General features: G+C 42.9%; 1 protein-coding gene across 1 annotated transcript in view; it reads left to right on the plus strand.

The window, feature by feature from the left end:
- The window catches only part of adgrv1 (adhesion G protein-coupled receptor V1), a 566,067-nt gene that overhangs the window by 129,001 nt on the left and 416,706 nt on the right, over nt 1–20,360 (plus strand). Inside the window, 3 exon segments of the mRNA XM_060841343.1 lie at nt 12,954–13,135; nt 16,404–17,228; nt 19,932–20,131. Of these exon segments, the coding sequence (XP_060697326.1) occupies nt 12,954–13,135; nt 16,404–17,228; nt 19,932–20,131 (1,207 nt within the window).

Here is a 20,360-nt window from a genome sequence, read left to right on the forward strand (position 1 = left end):
AAGATGTTTACTAATAAGGCAACTCAGCTACTGGATGTTGTTGGAGAAACCAGATCTGGAGTTTCTTTTGCAGTTTTTGTCATCGTATTTCAAAAGAAAAAGGTACATTTGAAAGGATTTCACATCTCAGTGACTTAAATTATGATCTGTTTGTTGTTGCTGCTTACAGAAAATGAGGGAAGACATAATGACCTTAATTGAAATAGCGACATTTGTATTTGAATCATGTAATTCAATTTGACTGAATAAGTTAGAAATCTCATTCTTGGGTTTCTTAAGGTAAGCAATTAACAGAATTTGTGGATTTTCACAATGGAAGTATCGTGGAAGGACTCTCAATGCAACATGCTTAATGAATTTACTCATGAAGGCAAGTTTTGCTGGCTAGGCCATCATTTGTTGCCCATTCCTAATTGTCCAGAGACAGTAAAGAGTCAAGAAACCCTCATGTAGACCAGATCAGGTAAAGATAGCAGATTACCTTCCCTAAAAGACGTTCAGTACATTTGTGAACCAAAAGAGTTTTTGTGACAGTCAACAGTGGTTGTGTGTTGCCGTGGTCTCCCTGATATAGGAACAATGTTGTGAACTTGAAAGGGTTCAGAAAAGATCTACAAGGATGTTGCCAGGTTTGGATGGTTTGAGCTACAAGGAGAAGCTGAATAGGCTGGGGCTATTTTCCCTGGCGCATTGGAATCTGAGGGATGACCTTATAGACATTTATGAAATCATCAGGGCATGGATAGGGTGAATAGTTAAGATCTTTTCCCCAGGGTAGGGGTGTCCAAAAATAAAGGGCATAGGTTTAAGGTGAGAGTGAAACATATGAAAGGGACCTAAGGGGCACCTTTCTCATGCAGCTGGTGGTGTGTGTATGAAATGCCCGAGGAATTGATGGAAGCTGATACAATCACAACAACTAAAAGGCATCTGGATGGATACATGAATACGAAGGGCATAGAAGGATGTAGACCAAAATGCTGGCAAATGAGATTAGATTAATTTAGGTTATCTGCTTGGCACCAACGGGTTGGACCGAAGCATCCATTTCTGTGCTATACAGCTCTATGGCTGTATGACTGTATTGGGCAAGCTTTTTTTTAATTCCAAATTCCTTATGTTGCATTCAAATTTCATCATCTGTCATGATGAATTGAACCCGTGTTCCCAGAACATTAGGCTGGGTTTCTGGATGAATGAATCAGTGATATTAGCAGTGCACTGATTACTCTGAAATTAATGTCCTCATTAAAACAGTTCAGAGTGATTGTTACTTTGACTTCCTTTGTCTTCAATGGGAAAATGTTGCTGGATAAAGGCCAATAACAATGTGTGGAGGCAGAATGCCTGTTCATTATACAGCAAGAGAAAAAGAAAAGGGGAGAATATTCAGCTCTGCCTTATTCCTCTGATTGTTGAATGTGTCCATAGGGCTCGTACTGGTCTTGATGCAGCAGCTGGAGCCATAGTATAAGGCTTTAAAAATGTTAATGTGCTGCTTTGGTATTCCTTGCAATTAGCAAACTGACCGCTAATGGATATTATTAAAAGTCTTCTTGAAATCAATTAAATTGAACAAGGAACTAATATCAGTACACAAACGTCTTCCATTTCTTGGGATTGGAGCAGCTTTCCTTAGGAGAAGACCCTGATGGGTAGGATCACAATGATAGTGGACTGGATTTTGTGAATCCACTGGTGTGGGCAAAATAGTAAACAGGCTCAGAGAGTCATGCAGGAGGCTGCATTTCAGTTCCCTGACAGCACAAAAAACATCTACAAACCATGTCCATCATGGAAGGGTACGCAAGTGGGAAACTCATCTACTAACAGCAATGCGGGCCTCTGACACATCCAAGAGTTTATAGGACCAGGAAGATACATATTTACAAATGTTTGAGGGAGATGATGTTTGAGGAGACCATATCGCCACGGGGAAGCAGTTAGAGATTAATACACTGTTATGCAGGAGTTCATGCAACAAAAATCAGAAGTTGCTGGAAAAATTCATCAGGTCAGGCAACATCTGCAGAGAGAAAACAGAGTTAGCGTTTCAGGTCCAGTGACCCTTCAGAACAGAAATTTCTATTTCTGATTTCCAGCACCTGCAGTTCTTTTGGTTTTCAGTTTACAGAACATTTTGACCACCCACTACCAGCATCATTGTAAGTTACTCAAACTTATGCCTTCCACACAGTGAATCTTTCCAGGGTTCCGCAGATGATATTTGGAGCATTGCCCAACTAACCACTCATTGAGACATCAGGGAGGCGATAAATGCATAATGCAAGTGGTCCCAGCGAATTCACAATATTTTTGTTGGCTGAGGACAGATAGACTGTCAAGGCAATGGGATCTGGAGCTATTATCAGCTTTCCACATCTTCAGTGAAGATCTTCAGTGAAGCAGTTGAAACTTGAAGTTAGATTCAGGAACTGCAGTGACTTCTGTCACCTATAAGTCAGATGTTGCTCCCACAGGTGGATACAGTTCACAGAACAGGTCCTGTGACTACATGAATGACTACATTACATGATTCACTTTTGCAGCCTTTGAGATTTTGGTTCACCACAGCCTGGTTCAGTACAGCAGTCCTTTAGCTGTTTTTTTCTTGAGCACCTTCCGCTGTCCCTGTTGAGAAGCACTTGCTGTTTCAAGATGTTTCTCTTATGGTGTTCAGATGGTTCTCCTTTGAAATGGCTGTCCTCAGCAAACTTTAATCAGATACAAGAATCTGATTGCAAGTATTAACTTTGATAAATTGTTGTTCCACAAAACAATTATACTGGAATTCGTTGTGATGTCCTTCCCATCTCCAGTTCAACATGATAAATAATTTGAGTTCTCTCAACTTTCAGTGGAAATTCCTGAAGTCCTTGAATTACTTAATTGTCCTTTGTGATTGGCTCTTAAGATAAGGTCTGTCTGATCTTGAGCTGAAAATGTGTTGCTGGAAAAGCGCAGCAGGTCAGGCAGCATCCAAGGAGCAGGAGAGTCGATGTTTCGGGCATGAGCTCGACTCTCCTGTTCCTTGGATGCTGCCTGACCTGCTGCGCTTTTCCAGCATCTGATCTCCAGCATCTGCAGTCCTCACTTTCTCCTGTCTGATCTGGATAACAGTTGAATCGACAAGAAAAGATATGTGGCTTTTTGGATCCACTTTGTAAAACTTTTTGTGTTTATTTTAAGAACAGATTAGCTTTCTTTACAAAATATATAATGATATAACTAAGCATTTTTTTCACAATGGAACCTATTCACTCAAAGTACAGTTAATCTGAAACCACAGGAAGTGAATCATTTGGATGCGTGCGTCCTCTCCTAGCAGCAGCGTCAGTGTCTGAGTGTTTTGATACGCAATGGTGCCTTTTTTAGTTTACACCAAGGACATAAATTGCTGAGTGGATCCTTGGTAATGGGCTACTCTCTTCACATATGATTGCTTATGCTTGTCAGAAATCATTGAAGTGAGTTGGAAGTCACAACACAAGGAACAGCATTGATTGAACCATTGCTTGGTTAAGATGTATTTCAGCTGCCTTGGTCATTGAAAGAGAGCAGGCTATTCTGGGACTTAGTGCTATGTAATGAGCCAGACTTTATAAATGATCTTAAAGTAAGGGAACACTTAAGAGGCAGTGATCATAATATGGTAGAATTCAGACTGCAGGTTAAAAGAGAGAAGGCAAAATCAGATGTAATGGTGTTATAGATAAATAAAGGTAATTACAGGGGCATGAGAGAGGAACTGACAAAAATTGACTGGAAGCAGAGCCTAGTGGGGAAGACAGTAGAGCAACAATGGCAGGAGTTTCTGGGTGTAATTGAGGACACAGTACAAAGGTTCATCCCAAAGAAAAGAAAGATTATCTGGGGGTGGGGGAATTAGACAGCCATGGCTGACAATGAAAGTCAGGAAATGTATCAAAGAGAAAGAGAGAGCCTATAGAGTGGCCAAGAGCACTAGGAGATCAGAAGATTGGGAAGATAAAATTCTAGAATTCATCGTTAAGGTTGAGATTTCGAAATTCTTGGAAGTGCAGGGTCGGATTAGAACGAGTCAGCATGGATTTAGTAAGGGGCACTCGTGCCTGACAAACCTGTTAGAATTCTTTGAAGAGGTAACACATAGATTAGCTGCAAATGTGTTGCTGGTCAAAGCACAGCAGGCCAGGCAGCATCTCAGGAACAGAGAATTCGACGTTTCGAGCATGAGCCCTTCATCAGGAATAAGCTTTTCTGCTTATTCCTGATGAAGGGCTCATGCTCGAAACGTCGAATTCTCTGTTCCTGAGATGCTGCCTGGCCTGCTGTGCTTTGACCAGCAACACATTTGCAGCTGTGATCTCCAGCATCTGCAGACCTCATTTTTTACTCTAACACATAGATTAGACCTGGGAAACCCAGTGGATGTTATCTACCTAGACTTCCAAAAGACCTTCAATAAGGTGCCTCATGGGAGGCTGCTAAGTAAGGTGAGGGTCCAGGGTGTTCAAGGTGAGCTACTGGCATGGATTGAGGATTGGCTGTCTGGCAGAAGGCAGAAAGTTGGGATTAAAGTTCTTTTTCAGAATGGCAGCAGGTGCTAGTGGTATCCCGCAGGGTTTAGTGTTGGCGCTGCAGCTGTTCACTTTATGTATTAATGCTCAGGATGAAGGGACTGGGGGCGTCTTGGTGAAGCTCGCCGATGATACGAAGTTAGGTGGACAGGCAGGTAGTTCTGAGGAGGTGGGGAGGCTGCAGAAAGATTTAGACAGTTTAGGAGAGTGGTCCAAGAAATGGCTGATGAAATACAATGTAAGCAAATGCGAGGGCTTGTAGTTTGGAAAAAAGAATACAGGCATGGACTATTTTCTAGACGGAGAAAATTCATAAATCCAAAGTACAAAGGGATCTGGGACTGCTAGTCAAGGATTCTTAAAAGGGTGACTTGCAGGTGAGTCCGTAGTTAAGAAAACAAAAGTTATGTTGTCATTTATCTCAAGAGGGTTGGACTGTAAAAGCAGCAATGTGCTACTGAGACTTTATAAAGCTCTAGTTAGGCCCCATTTAGAATACTGTGTCCAATTTTAGGTCCCACACCTCAGGAAGGATATACTGGCACAGGAGCATGTCCAGCGGAGATTCACATGGATGATCCCTGGAATGGGAGGCCTAGCATACGATGAATGGCTGAGGATTTTAGGATTGTATTCATTATAGTTTAGAAGGTTGAGGGGAGATCTAATAGAAACTTACAAGATAATACATAGCTTAGAAAGGGTGGACGTTGGGAATCTGTTTCCGTTAGGCGAGAAGAGTAGAACCCGTGGGTACAGCCTTAGAATTAGAGAGGATCAATTTAGAATGGAAATGAGGAGACATTTCTTCAACCAGAGAATGGTGGGCCTGTGGAATTCATTGCCGTGGAGCACAGTGGAGGCTGGGACATTAAATGTCTTCAAGGCAGAGATTGATAAATTCTTGATCTCACAAGGAATGAACGGCCACGGGGAGAGCTTGGTTAAGTGGCGTTGAAATGCCCATCAGCCATGATTGAATGGCGGAGTGGACTCGATGGGATGAATGGCCTTACTTCCACTCCTATGTCTTATGGTCTTATGGTCTAACTTGCCAGTGTAGAGGAAACCACACTGTGAGTGAAGTGCAGGCGTTGTGAGTGAAGGAGGAGGAGATATCAGAATGTCCCAGAGGGAACGGTCCCTGTGAAATGCTGACAATGGAGGAGAGTGGAATATGTGTTTGGCAGTTGCTATCTCAGACTTCTCACTCAAGTTGGCTTTAATATCTCCATTTACCACCCATTGATGACAGAAATGGTGCAGCATCAGTCATGAGATCATGCGACATTCAAAGTGTACATGTACCTTTGTGTGGTACTGGCATTGCCACAAAACTGTTCGCAGGTGACAACAGGTGTGCTTAGTTGCTGGTTTTAAATTCAGTTTGGACCAGTTTGCAATATAAAAGATATTCATACTTCCCACAGTTATCACAAAACATCGGTTTTACAATTCTTTTTCAATCCCTCTCCAGACTCCTCCTCTACTCTCACCTCCAACAACGAGAAGGAGCTCGATAACTCCTTTGTCTTTAAGATTAAGGTCATCTGGTCAGCTGCCTCTGTCACTTGCCTTTTGTTTTGTTACCCCAACAGATCAAACCTCCTTCAAGATATGTGCTGTAGCACTAAATTTGCATCTTTTAAAATTTTCCTCTGCTGTCTCTAACACCTTTTATTTTCAAATCTACTTTGGCTAAACTGCCGACCATATACCTTCCCTTCCTGGCTCCAGTGTTCATTGGTGATATTAACAATTCTTTCTCCTCAGGTCCCTCTCCCCTTCAAATCTGCTGTTAACCTCTCTGCAAAACAAATAAAAATAGCCATTTTGCCTTTGTGAACTACTAAGTTATGGCCAACACCCATTACCTCTCCAAATTCCATTTAACTTCCTGTCATCTCCCAATTCTGGCCCATCTTTCCTGAATCTCCATGTTTGAGTCCCTTCAGTCAGGTTTCTGCCCCAAACACAGGACCAAAAGAACTCTTATCAAATTCACAATTGACATCTGGTGTGATTATGAGAAAGGCAAACAGCTCCCATAGCTGATGGTACAAGGCCTAGAGAACACAGATTTGAAGGGATGAGTAAGAAATACAGAGGGAAAATGAAAAGACATGTTAATGTAATGAATGTTAATGATCTAGGACACGCCTGAGGTGGAAGTGGAAATGATTAATGTTTTCAAAAGGAAATTGGATAGATATTTGAGGGAATTATGTTAAATGTGTGGTGTGGAAAAGCACAGCAGGTCAGGCAGCGTCTGAGGAGCAGGAGAGTCGACCTTTCGGGCATAATCCCTTCATCAGGAACACCTGTTTCTTTAGTGCATTCCAGTGCCAGAACCCAATATGTCAGGCTTCCTTCAATTAAAAGAAAATTTAAAAATACATTACAAAGGTACTGAAAGGGTTTAAACAGTTTTCAGGGCAGGAAGCTAGCTATGGTGAATCAGCTTCCCATCATAGAAACTGCCCATTTTTCGTTTTCATCATGGAGAAGAAAATTGGACATTTTGTATTTTGTTCCAGATGCACAATTCCAGATTATGGTTGCATGTTAAAAATTCTTCCAATTAGTTTTCAAACGTGTTGTTATAAATTATTTATTTGAAGCAGATTTATCCTATTCAAAGATACTTTTACAATATGTTATGTATGTTGGAGCTTATCATTTTTTTACATAGCCCAGTACTTCTGTTTTAAAGTTATTTCGAATTGAGTTGGAAATCAAGACCCACTGTATCTGGAGTTATCATTGAAGCTAAAGATTTGTTGAAAAATGTTAAGTTCCCCAATTTACCTGATTTGCATACCCAGTGTGATGGAAAGCATGGACCAGATTTCTGTATTCGACAAAAATATAATTTATTACATGTAATAAGACTCCAGCTACAGGGAACACCTCTGGGACGCCCGGACCAACCAACCCAACCACCCCGTGGCTCAACACTTTAACTCTCTCTCCCACTCCACCGAAGATGTGCAGATCCTTGGACTCCTCCATCGCCAGAACATAACAACACGACGGTTGGAGGAAGAGCGCCTCATCTTCCGCCTGGGAACCCTCCAACCATAAGGGATGAACTCAGATTTCTCCAGTTTCCTCATTTCCCCTCCCCCCACCTTGTCTCAGTCGATTCCCTTGAACTCAGCACCGCCCTCCTAACCTGCAATCCTCTTCCCGACCTCTCCGCACCCACCCCACTCCGGCCTATCACCCTCACCTTGACCTCCTTCCACCTATCACATCTCTATCGCCCCTCCCCCAAGTCCCTCCTCCCTACCTTTTATCTTAGCCTGCCTGGCACCCTCTCCTCATTCCTGATGAAGGGCTCTGGCCCAAAACGTCGAATTTCCTGTTCCTTGGATGCTGCCTAACCTGCTGTGCTTTAACCAGCAACACATTTTCAGCTCTGATCTCCAGCATCTGCAGACCTCACTTTTTACTCGAAGATTTTAACCTACTGCGAATCCTCTTGCAAGGATGCCTTCCTTGAAGAAGCTCTCTTCCTCCCTCTACAAGGATTTCAGTGAGTCTCTCTCTCACTGCACCCCCCAGGTCATCTCCTCTGCACAGAAGCTCTTCAGCCACGTTCTCAAACAGACTCGTTACCACAGCCACATCTCCTTCCTCAGCACCTGCCTACGGAACCGACTGATCCCGCACGGACTCCGGACTACTTTCCAACCAACAAAATTTGGACCCAACCAGGACAACCTGTACCTACAACAAATCCGAAGCCTCCAGCAACAGACCTCCCTCCGGATCCTCCGCTCCACCCTTGCAGCCATGCGTCGCTACCTACATTTCCTGCAATCAGCCCTACCCCAGCTCAGGACAACACTCTCACAGACCTGCAAAGGACCTCTAGTGTTCTTCATCTACAGAAGAATCCACACACTAAACAAACAGTTCTTCCTAGCCATATCAGAAATTAAAGACAGTAAGTACCGAAAACTTTCATGTACTTACCCCTACAGTCGCGGTTCCTCAACTGTTCCAGAATCTTCTCTCGGCCTCTACAATCTGTCGGACGCCATTACACATGCAACCGCTACAGCACCCGCGGCACCAACAGCTGCCGACGACCGTGACATCACATCCGCCCCCAACAACCTCGCAGCCTCCGTGATCACCGCCCAAACAACCGCCCCGACGATCACCGCACAGACAACCGCTTCCACGATCACCAGGAAGATCGCTGACGGACTCGCGACCCCCGCGGCTACCGGGAATGACAACGGCTCTTTCGTCGCCACAACCATTTCCGCCCCTTTGGTTGCCGTCGCCGCAGCCACTTCCTCCCCCACTGACATCACTAACCTGCACGACCACAACGCCTCAGGTGTCTCTGCCCCCACGCCGTCTTTCGTCATCACAAGTAACCCCGCCCTCACGCCGTCTTTCGTCACCATGCGTAACCCTGCCCCCACGCCGAACTTCACCACCACACGTAACCCCGTCCCCACGCTTAACCCCGCCCCCACACCAAGCTTCATCACCACGTCTAACCCCGCCCCTACGTCGATCTCTGACCCCGCCCCCGCCCCTGACCCCGCCCCCAATCCCAGCTCCAGTCCCATACCAGGTCCTAGCTCCCAACCTTGCCGGATCTTCACCATCCTTCCAGACCTCCCCCTCTCTGAGGATGAAAGATCAGTCCCCAGCAGAGGCCTCACCTTCATTCCCCTACGCCCTCGGATTAATGAGTTCAACACGCGGCGAGATATTGAACAATTCTTCCGCCGCCTTCGCCTCCATGCCTACTTTTACAACCAAGACTCCCGCCCACCCTCTGACGACCCCTTCTCCCGCCTCCAACACACCCCATCCACCTGGACACCCCCTGCTGGCCTCTTACCCGCCCTCGATCTATTTATAGCCAACTGCTGCCGCGACATTAACCGACTCGACCTGTCCACCCCTCTCACCCACTCCAACCTCTCACCCTCAGAACGTGCAGCCCTCCACTCCCTCCGCTCCAACCCCAACCTCACCATCAAACCGGCAGACAAGGGAGGCACGGTAGTAGTTTGGCGCACCGACCTTTATACCGCTGGGGCCAAACGCCAGCTCGCGGACGCCTCCTCCTATTGCCCCCTTGACCATGACCCCACCTCCCACCACCAAACCATCGTCTCCCAGACCATCCATAACCTCATCACCTCAGGGGATCTCCCATCCACCGCCTCCAACCTCATAGTCCCACAACCCCACACCGCCCGTTTCTACCTCCTGCCCAAAATCCACAAACCTGACTGCCCCGGCCGACCCATTGTCTCAGCCTGCTCCTGCCCCACCGAACTCATCTCCACGTACCTCGACACGGTTCTGTCCCCTTTAGTCCAAGAACTCCCCACTTACGTTCGGGACACCACCCACGCCCTCCGCCTCCTCCATGATTTTCGCTTCCCTGGTCCCCAACGCCTTATCTTCATGATGGACATCCAGTCCCTGTACACCTCCATCCCCAATCACGAAGGACTCAAAGCCCTCCGCTTCTTCCTTTCCCGCCGCACCAACCAGTACCCTTCCACTGACACCCTCCTTCAACTGACTGAACTGGTCCTCACCCTGAATAACTTCTCTTTCCAATCCTCCCACTTCCTCCAAACTAAAGGAGTTGCCATGGGCACCCACATGGGCCCCAGCTATGCCTGTCACTTTGTAGGATATGTGGAACAGTCCATCTTCCGCAACTACACTGGCACCACCCCCCATCTTTTCCTCCGCTACATCGATGACTGTATCGGCGCTGCCTCGTGCTCCCACGAGGAGGTCGAACAGTTCATCAACTATACCAACACCTTCCATCCCGACCTCAAATTCACCTGAACTGTCTCAGACTCCTCCCTCCCCTTCCTAAACCTTTCCATTTCTATCTCGGGCGACCGACTCAACACAGACATCTACTATAAACCGACTGACTCCCACAGCTAACTGGACTACACCTCCTCCCACCCTGCCCCCTCTAAAAACTTCATCCCATATTCCCAATTCCTTCGTCTCCGCCGCATCTGCTCCCAGGAGGGCCAGTTCCAATACCGTACAGCCCAGATAGCCTCCTTCTTCAAGGACCGCAGATTCCCCCCAGACGTGATCGACGATGCCCTCCACCGCATCTCCTCCACTTCCCGCTCCTCCGCCCTTGAGCCCCGCCCCTCCAACCACCACCAAGACAGAACCCCACTGGTTCTCACCTACCACCCCACCAACCTCCGTATGCAGCGTATCATCCGCCGTCATTTCCGCCAACTCCAAACGGACCCCACCACCAAGGATATATTTCCCTCCCCTCCCCTATCAGCGTTCCGCAAAGACCACTCCCATCGCGACTCCCTCATCAGGTCCACACTCCCCACCAACCCAACCTCCACTCCCGGCACCTTCCCCTGCAACCACAGGAAATGCAAAACTTGCGCCCATACCTCCTCCCTTACTTCTCTCCAAGGCCCCAAGGGATCCTTCCATATCCGCCACAAATTCACCTGCACCTCCACACACATCATCTATTGCATCCGCTGCACCCGATGTGGCCTCCTCTATATTGGGGAGACAGGCCGCCTACTTGCAGAACGCTTCAGGGAACACCTCTGGGACACCCGGACCAACCAACCCAACCACCCCGTGGCTCAACACTTTAACTCTCCCTCCCACTCCACCGAAAACATGCAGATCCTTGGACTCCTCCATCGGCAGAACATAACAACTCGACGGTTGGAGGAAGAGCCCCTCATCTTCCGCCTGGGAACCCTCCAACCACAAGGCATGAACTCAGATTTCTCCAGTTTCCTCATTTCCCCTCTCCCCACCTTGTCTCAGTCGATTCCCTTGAACTCAGCACCGCCCTCCTAACCTGCAATCTTCTTCCTGACCTCCCCGCCCCCATCCCACTCCGGCCTATCACCCTCACCTTGACCTCCTTCCACCTATCACATCTCCATCGCCCCTCCCCCAAGTCCCTCCTCCCTACCTTTTATCTTAGCCTGCCTGGCACCCTCTCCTCATTCCTGATGAAGGGCTTATGCCCGAAACGTCGAATTTCCTGTTCCTTGGATGCTGCCTAACCTGCTGTGCTTTAACCAGCAACACATTTTCAGCTCTGATCTCCAGCATCTGCAGACCTCACTTTTTACTCCAGCTACAGATAAACAGTTACAAACTATCAGCATGTAATAAGACTAACGAAAAGCTAAATCCCCTTTTAAATTCCACCTTACACAAAGAAAACAGACAATGTGAAATAAATTATAGACAGAGGAGAAAAGGTGGAAAGTCAGTTTAATCGTCTTTGTTCCCAGGTACTGTTTTGAGTGGATCCTTATGAATCTTCTGCTGGCCAGTCCCGTTTTTCCAGTTGCTTCCACTAGTTGTTAAGAAACACAAAGTAACTGATACACGTATAAAAAGTCTCTGACTTATCACAGCTTATCACAGGGGGCGGCATGGTGGCACAATGGTTAGCACTGCTGCCTCACAGTGCCAGAGACCTGGGTTCAATTCTCGCCTCAGGCAACTGTGTGGAGTTTGCACATTCTTGCCGTGTCTACGTGGGTTTCCTCCGGGTGCTCTGGTTTTCTCCAACAGTCACAAAGATGTGCAGGTTAGGTGAATTGGCCATGCTAAATTGCCCATAGTGTTAGGTGAAGGGGTAAATGTAAGGGAATGGGTCTCTTTGAAGAGTCGGTGTGGACTTGTTGGGCCAAAGGGCCTGTTTCCACACTGTAAGTAATCTAATCTAAAAGCTTGCAATCACTGTTACAAGTAAAATAAACTGGTTTCTTTTGGTTTACAATGTGGTAACTATAGAGAATAGAGAGACTCTTCCTCAGTTGGGGAAGAGCTGAATACTTCTCTCTCTCTAACTTGTTCTGAGTTTCAATATTTTCAGTGACCTGAGAGCCAAGCGCATTGTTAGTAGGCAAAAATTCTCTGTCAGCGATAACTTGTCAAGTTCATAGACCAATGCCAGTAAAAGCTGCGTTTGGTCAGCATTGTCTGCAACTCAACTCTTCAATTTGCACTTTGCCAAACAGATTTTTGCACTATTCCTGGCATGGGTGTCCAGTTATTTGCTTTGCAAAACCGCAGCAGCCTTGCCATAACATTGGTTTCAAAACAGCTCTTTCTTATCTCAGTCAACAATTTTCTAATTAAATCTCAAAATGAAAAGGCATGGTCTTTACAACATTGTAAGCTGAAATCCAGCGAATACAAAACACCAAAAGAAGTGCAAGGAAGAAAACTGAAGTGATTTCAGGAAGTTAATAGCTACATTTTACACTTAAAGTTTTCAGACTATGAGACTGAATGGAAAATGTAAGTTTGAGATATTTTTAACATGGCTTATAAACTAATTTCAAAGTAAATTGTTTTCCTTTACAGACTATCCAAATAAAACTTACCAGTTCTACTTATGGAAGCTCCATAGGGATGAACAATGTGGCGAATATTATTGTTCCAGCCAATGACAATCCACACGGTACTGTTCATTTCACACAGACAGTGTACAGAGTACAGGAACCTTTGGAAGGAAATTCCAAAATAAATGTCACTGTGAAAAGAAGGTGTGCAATAATTTGTGAAAATTAGCTGATTAATCTTTTTATGATATTTCGGATACAATATAATGGGCCATGTTTTTAAAAAGATAACAGTGAGCTTTAACAATGCTCTTTATTATAATGGAGGCGATCTGCCAATAATTTCTGGATTTCACATTTAACTATGCACTTGTGTACTCGGTAACTTAGGGAGTATATACCTGATCGGTTAATTGCAGAATTCCAAAATTGCCGTCAGTGATACCTTGCTCATCCACAGGGTGCTTTGTTGTGTCTTCACTGATAGAGTTGACATGAAAGTGAGTGCAACAATCTGAACTGTGCTGTTTGCCCATTAGTTCAACAGTAAAATAGGCTGAAACAGTTAGCTAGGAATAAGCTTTGATGGCTTGGTAAGTGATGACAACTTAAAAGAAATGCTCTCCATCCTTGAGAATTTGGATAATAAGTGTAAGCTTTAATATCATAAGAAGAAGATGAGCAGATTTGGTAATTCGATTTATTTCAAACATATGCATTACTTTGTTTCTTCTATCTCTTTCCCTTAGTCCTATCCGGCTTCCCAAATTTTTTTTTTCACTTTCTGTACATCATTAATACATAATTCATCTTTCCTGCTTTCTGCTTCCTGTGTTAGATTCTGCATGTGTAGTGAAGGTTCTTCAGTTTGTTTGGTTGAAGAACCTCACTATTCCTTGCCTTACACAACAGATCCGTTGTAGACATTATCCGCTAGATCAGGTGCCAGATTTGGGCAAATCTTTGCTCTAGGAGCAGAGAGAATTTTGCAGGCAGCTGTCAGTGAGCTGAACGATGAATGACATCCATTCTTCACCACTGTTTGCAAAATCTAGGCTCATGCATTAAATAATAAAGCGCAACAACTGAAATACAACATGTTGGTCCTTTGCAGTTGATCATATTTTTATCTGTGTAGTCATAGATAACATTATAGCCCCAACTGGTTTACCAGAGTGTAACTGGACATCTTATTAGAGTTGTATGCATAAAAGATAGTCATGTTGAGTTTCACGACAGAATATGGGGAATGTCTCATTTAAATATGCAATTATCATTGTCAGTGTATACTTATCAGACTGAAAAATAATGAATAGTTCGTGTTGGATTCAATGAGCTGAAAATTAAATAAACTAACGTCAATTGTACAAGCATCATGATCACATGGTGCTGCATTTCAATTAATACAATTGTAAGGTAAAACTCCAAGAGTATGTGGTTTGAAACTATTACAAATATTGTTACCATTTCTCAGGGTCTCAGTTGAACATGTCAATTAGTTTCCCTTAAATAAAAACTACTTTTACTTTTCATGTTGATTTTTTTTCATTAAATGCAGATAATTTAGGGCAAATACAAGTCTTGACTTTTTCTTTTAGTCATTGAGATGTACAGCATGGAAAGAGACCCTTCCGTCCAACTCATCCACACTGACCAGATATCTAAATTAATCTAGTCCTATTTGCCAGCATTTGGCCCATATGCTTTTAAACCCTTCCTATTCATATTCCCATCCTTTTAAATGCTGTAATTGTACAGGCCTCCACCAGTTCCTCTGACAGCTCATTCCATACAAGCATCACCCTTTACGTGAAAAAATTGTCTCTTAAGTCCCTTTTAAATCTTTCCCCTTTCACTCTAAACCTATGTCCTCTTGTTCTGAACTCCCCCCACCTGAGGACAAGACATTGTCTATTTATCCTATCCATGACCTGAATGATTTTATAAACTTCTATAAGGTCACCCATCAGCCTTTGATGCTTTAGGGAAAACAGCTCCAGCCTATTCAGCCTCTCCATTAGCTCAAATCCTCCAACCCTGGCAACATCCTTGTAAATCTTTTCTGAACCCTTTAGGTTTCACAACATTCTTCCGAAAGGAGGGAGGCCAGAATTGCACACAATATTTCAAAAATAGTCTAACCACTGTCCTATACAGCCACAACCTGATGTCCCAATTCCTATACTCAGGGCTCTGACCAGTAAAGGAAGGTGTACCAAATACTTTCTTCACTACCAGCTCTTTCCTTACATTCATGCTCACTGTGCCTACTGTACTCAATTCCTAAAAGTGCATGAAACTCATGGATATCTCATTTGTTCAGCTGCCTGTGTCTTGTTCCTTGACCTCAAGGTTCCATCTTTTCCTGAATCTCTGACAATCCAGTCTATTGCCACACTCTCTTGTCTTTTCTGAACTCATCATGTTCATCTCCCAATTCTTTGACCATATTCCTTTTCAACATCTGACCATACAACTTCCTCTTCTCATGATTGATGACCTTGTGAATGTTGCCTATAATTATCAATTGCCCTTTCCTTTCAATTCTCTCATCATCATCATGATAAGGGCTTATAGGGAACAGAGATTATGCATAAATGAGCAATTTTCTGATTGGCAAAATGTGGTGTACCATAAGAATCAATGCTGGGACCCCAACCTTTTACAATTTATATGAATGATTTGGAATGAAGCAATTAAATTATAGTTGCTAAATTTGCTGATGAAACCAAGATAGGTACAAAAGTGAGATGTGAAAAGGAGTTAAGGAGACTACAAAGGAATGTGGAAAATTTGAGTGGACAAAAATCTGGCACATGAAGTGTAATATGGGAAAAAGTGAAAATGTCCATTTTGGTAACAAAAATAAAAACCAAGCATATTATGTAAATGGTGAAAGATTGCAAAACTCTGAGTGTAGAGGGATCCACGTTTCTTTGTGCATGTGTCACAAAATTGCCCATTTAAGACAGATGAGGAGATACCTTTTCTCACAGAAGGCTGCAAGTTTTTGGAACTCCATGCCAAAAATTGGTGGAAGCAGTCTTTGAATATTTTTGAGGCAGAGGTGGGTAGAACCTTGTGTGTAAATTATTAATAAGCAAGGGGTTGAAATGTTATCAGGAACAGTAAGCAAGTTAGTGTATCAGATAAGACATTATCTTATTAAATGGTGGAGCAAGCTCAAGGGGCCTAGTCCTTTTTCTTATGAACCACCTGATAATTTTTGTGACATTATAGGTGCCATGTAAATGCAAGTTAATGTTATGATCAGTTGCCGTTAAGCAGTGTATGAAACGTGAGCCTGTTGTGATGCCGAAGCTGATCCTGTTGGTAAACATTAATGTGTAGATACATTTACACATGTAGAAACCAAACCTTGAGTTTAACAGGAATGAAAAATCATGTGTAAACGAGATATGTATATATATTTTGGTAACCCAGTGTTCAATTGTGCTTGCTTTCCCTGTAGTGGAGGCCATTTTGGGCAACTGCGAATATTTTACATCACCTCCAAAATTGATTTTGTGGACTTTTTGGTGAAGGATGGACAGGACATTTTCTCTTATTATGAACCACCAATCACTGGATTTGTGAATGGCCAGCCTGTTCTTCAGGAGAATGTTTCTCTGACGAGGGATGCTTTTCATACATGTGCATCTATTTGTCTCAAGGGAGAAGCTTGTTCAGCCTTCTCGTTTACAAATTTCTCTGGGATAGCCCAGTGCTCTTGGGTAGCTTCGTTGCCAAACATACTGACCAACAGTACAGAATTCATAACATATCGCAAGAACAGTTCAAGTGTATCTGCTTTGCTGAGTGCCCAAGCGACAGCTGGTAGCGACTATGAGCCAGTCACTGGATTATGGGTGAACATGCATGATGGAGCAGAGTTTGCTAATCTCTCAGTTACAATACTAACTGACAGCATACCGGAACGTGAAGAAAAATTTGCCGTTTTACTTTTGAATGTGGAACTGTTGAATGGAATGGTCATTCCAGCAAACCAGCCCACAATTGGCCAACCAAATATCTCCACTATTGTAATAGCTATGAATGGAGATGCATTTGGGATCTTTTTGATATACAGTACACATCCAAATGCCACAGATAAAGGGAGTTATATTGAAGTAATGGAGGCAACTCAGATGACAGTGCAACTGGTCATAGATAGGAGTGGCGGGAGTCTTGGTGAAGTAACAGTGGAATGGAGTGTGGTTGGTGGTACAGCTACAACAAACATTGATTTCATTGGTGATGGCGAAGTTTTAACATTTGGAGAAGGTAAGGAAGTTATGTGTGTTTGAATTAATGTATTTTTTTGATGATTTCATCATTTTTAGCCCATCCTGTATTCAAACGTAATGTGTATTTCTGGCAGTCTATTATGACAATTTAATGACCTTTTGTATTTTTCTCTTAACATGGACTTTTGTCACCCTTTTTCCTAATCTTGGATTGAGACATGTCCAATAATATGCCTGGAATGCACAAAGAAGGTCTGTGTTGATGATTATTCCCACACCACCCATACTTTCTCTCAATGTATCAGTATATTCATTTTGTTCTGTCACTCTCTTGCATTTACTTAACTCTCTTTTAAATACATATGTGAAGTTATGCTATGATCCCAGCTGCTGGTAATATTGTAGAAGGCATCCCAGAATGAAACCAGGCCTGATGGATCATATGTTTCATTTTTGCATTACCATGGTTACCATGGTGGTCAGTCATGAAATATTCATGGGAGACTGCAGACATGTCTTAACAACAAAACATGAATTTATCACATGAAATAGATAAAGAAAGAAAAAATTGAACTCTTTGTAACATTATTGGAAAGACCATAACACAAACTGCAAAGCAGTATTTTAATGTGTTCTCCAACATTTTTTTTAACAAATACTCATATCCAGAGAAATTTCACTTCTTTCCCAACTTCTTAAGGTTTTACTTAACTGGATCCTCTCAGTTTCTTTTACTTGTATGCGGGGGCAATTTACGATTTTTCTGAGTCCACTGGCACAAAGCTTTTGCAATTCTGATGAACCTTTACTTCTTCCGTTCTAATAATTTGAGGATTTCTATCCACATTCTGCTGACTTGTAAATCCATAAACTAAAAAACATTGGCAAGGATAAATGCTTCCCTTGAAATTCCGTATTCTCATGCTGGGCGGAACTCTTCTACATTCTGAACTGAAATCATGAACCTTCTATTTTGAAGTCAAAATCAAACTAATAGTCTTAGTATGTTTACTTTATCTGTCATAAACTCAACAGTGCAATTTTATCCATTGACACGACAGTAGTTCAGCCAGAAACATAACTGCAGTCAATAACTTCTTTTAAGAACTTCAGTTCTTGAAACTGAAGCACTTCATTCATTGTTTCAAATAACTGACCTGTCCTTTAAAAAAAGATTTTGTCAGAATTGACCAGTTTCCATTTGTCTCTACTTTAAAAGCCAAAACAAAATATTGAGTCAAGTCTTGATCAAACTGTACAAGACAATAATTGGACCACACCTGGAATACTGTGAACACTATCCAAGGAAAGATATCTTGACATTGGAGGCATTATAGAATGGTCACTAGACAGATCTGTGCTATGGAAGTTCTTTGACTTACAAGGAGAGTTTGAGTAGGTTGGCTGTGTACTTGAAGAGTTTTGAAGAATGAGAAGTGACCTTATTGATGTGTACAAGATTCTTAAAGAGGTTGACAGGGTAGATGCAGGAAGATTATTTCCTCTTGTGAGAGAGTCAGTGGCCAGATGGCATAATCTCAGAAAGGGGGCTCCCTTTAAGACAGAGATGAGGAGGAATTTCTTCTATGAAAAGGTAGTTAATCTGTGAAATTCTTTACCACAGAGGATTGTTGATGCTGGGTCACACTATAGTCAAAGCTAAGTAGACAGATTTTTAATCAGTTAGGGAATTGCGGAACATAGGTAAAGATACAGTCATGGTAGTCCTACCAGATTATAGGGCTGCTCTCTCATTAAAGAGTTACCAGGATGTTGCTGGAGCTGAAGGGATTGAGTTATAAGGATTGGCTGGATTGGCTGGGATGTTTTCACTGGAGCATCGGAGATTGAGGGGTGACCTTATAGAGGTTTATAAAATCATGAGGGGAATGGAGTAGATGAATAGCAAAGATCTTATCCCCAAGATGGGAAGTTCAAAACTGGGGGCCATATTTTTAAGGTGAGAAGAGAAGGATTTAAAAGGGACCTGAGGGGCAACTTTTTGACACAGAGGGCAGTTCATATGTGGAACGAATTGCCAGAGTAAGTTGTAGATTCAAGTACAGTTACAACATTAAAAAGACATTTGGATAACTACATGAATAGGAAAGGTTTAGAGAGATATGGGCTAAATGCAGACAGGTGGAACGAGTTTAATTTAGGAAACTTGGTTGGCATGGATGAGTTGGTCTGAATGGCCTGTTTCTGTACTGTATGATGAATTGACTCTATGACTTGTGATAGTTTAACCTGAGGCTCACCACTCATCAGCTGAGGGGTTGACCCCATTTAAAGTATATGGTGAAAAGAGGAAAGTGGATTTGAGAATTCTTACTTCAGCCATAATCTCATTGAATGGTGGAATAGATTCACAGGGCTGAATGGCCTTCCTCTGCTCTGACATCTTATGGTTTTTTAAAATGGTTTTTAAACTATATATTGTATACCTTTCATTAGGTGTAGGTATCAAATCATTTTCATGCCAGTTTTCTTTTTAAGTCCTAAATGTGTTAATAATAGATTTTCATGGGATATTGATGTGTATAATAGTTTCAAATCATTTGAGATATTCTTATAAAATTTCAACACAAAGCAATCATTTTGCTTAAACAGATGTGTGGTGTTTCAAAATTTCCTTCATAACTATCTGGATTGGAAACTGTTGAAAGTGGTTTTGCACCTTACTTTAGCCATAAAATATAAATAAATAAGTCAGGAAATTAAAAACTTTTTTTGTGTGCAGGTGAAGATAGGAGACTTATCACATTAAACATTGTGGATGATGAAGAACCAGAAGACAATGAAACCATTCTCGTCCGTCTAACACATACTGAAGGTGGCAGTCGTATTCTGCCCAGCTCTGACACTGTCACTGTGGTCATATTAGCCAATGATTATGTTGCAGGAGTAATTAGTTTTCACGCATCCTCACGGTCTGTCATTGGACATGAAGGTTGGTTTCTGTGTGTAATGGCAACCATTCTAATAATCAATTTCAACAGTGCCACAGTCTTCCTAAGCCTTAGTTTACTATTTTAGCCATTTACAGATATCTTTTCTTTAGTTCTTGTTTTATAAAAGTGGAAGAAAATAGAATAATAACTAACATTCTTCATGTATGTAAAGTTGAAAAATTGAATTTCATGTCAAGTTGTTTTTACTTTATCATCTTGATATTGTAA

Source organism: Hemiscyllium ocellatum, chromosome 2, assembly GCF_020745735.1.
Source record: "Hemiscyllium ocellatum isolate sHemOce1 chromosome 2, sHemOce1.pat.X.cur, whole genome shotgun sequence".
NCBI lineage: Eukaryota > Metazoa > Chordata > Chondrichthyes > Orectolobiformes > Hemiscylliidae > Hemiscyllium > Hemiscyllium ocellatum.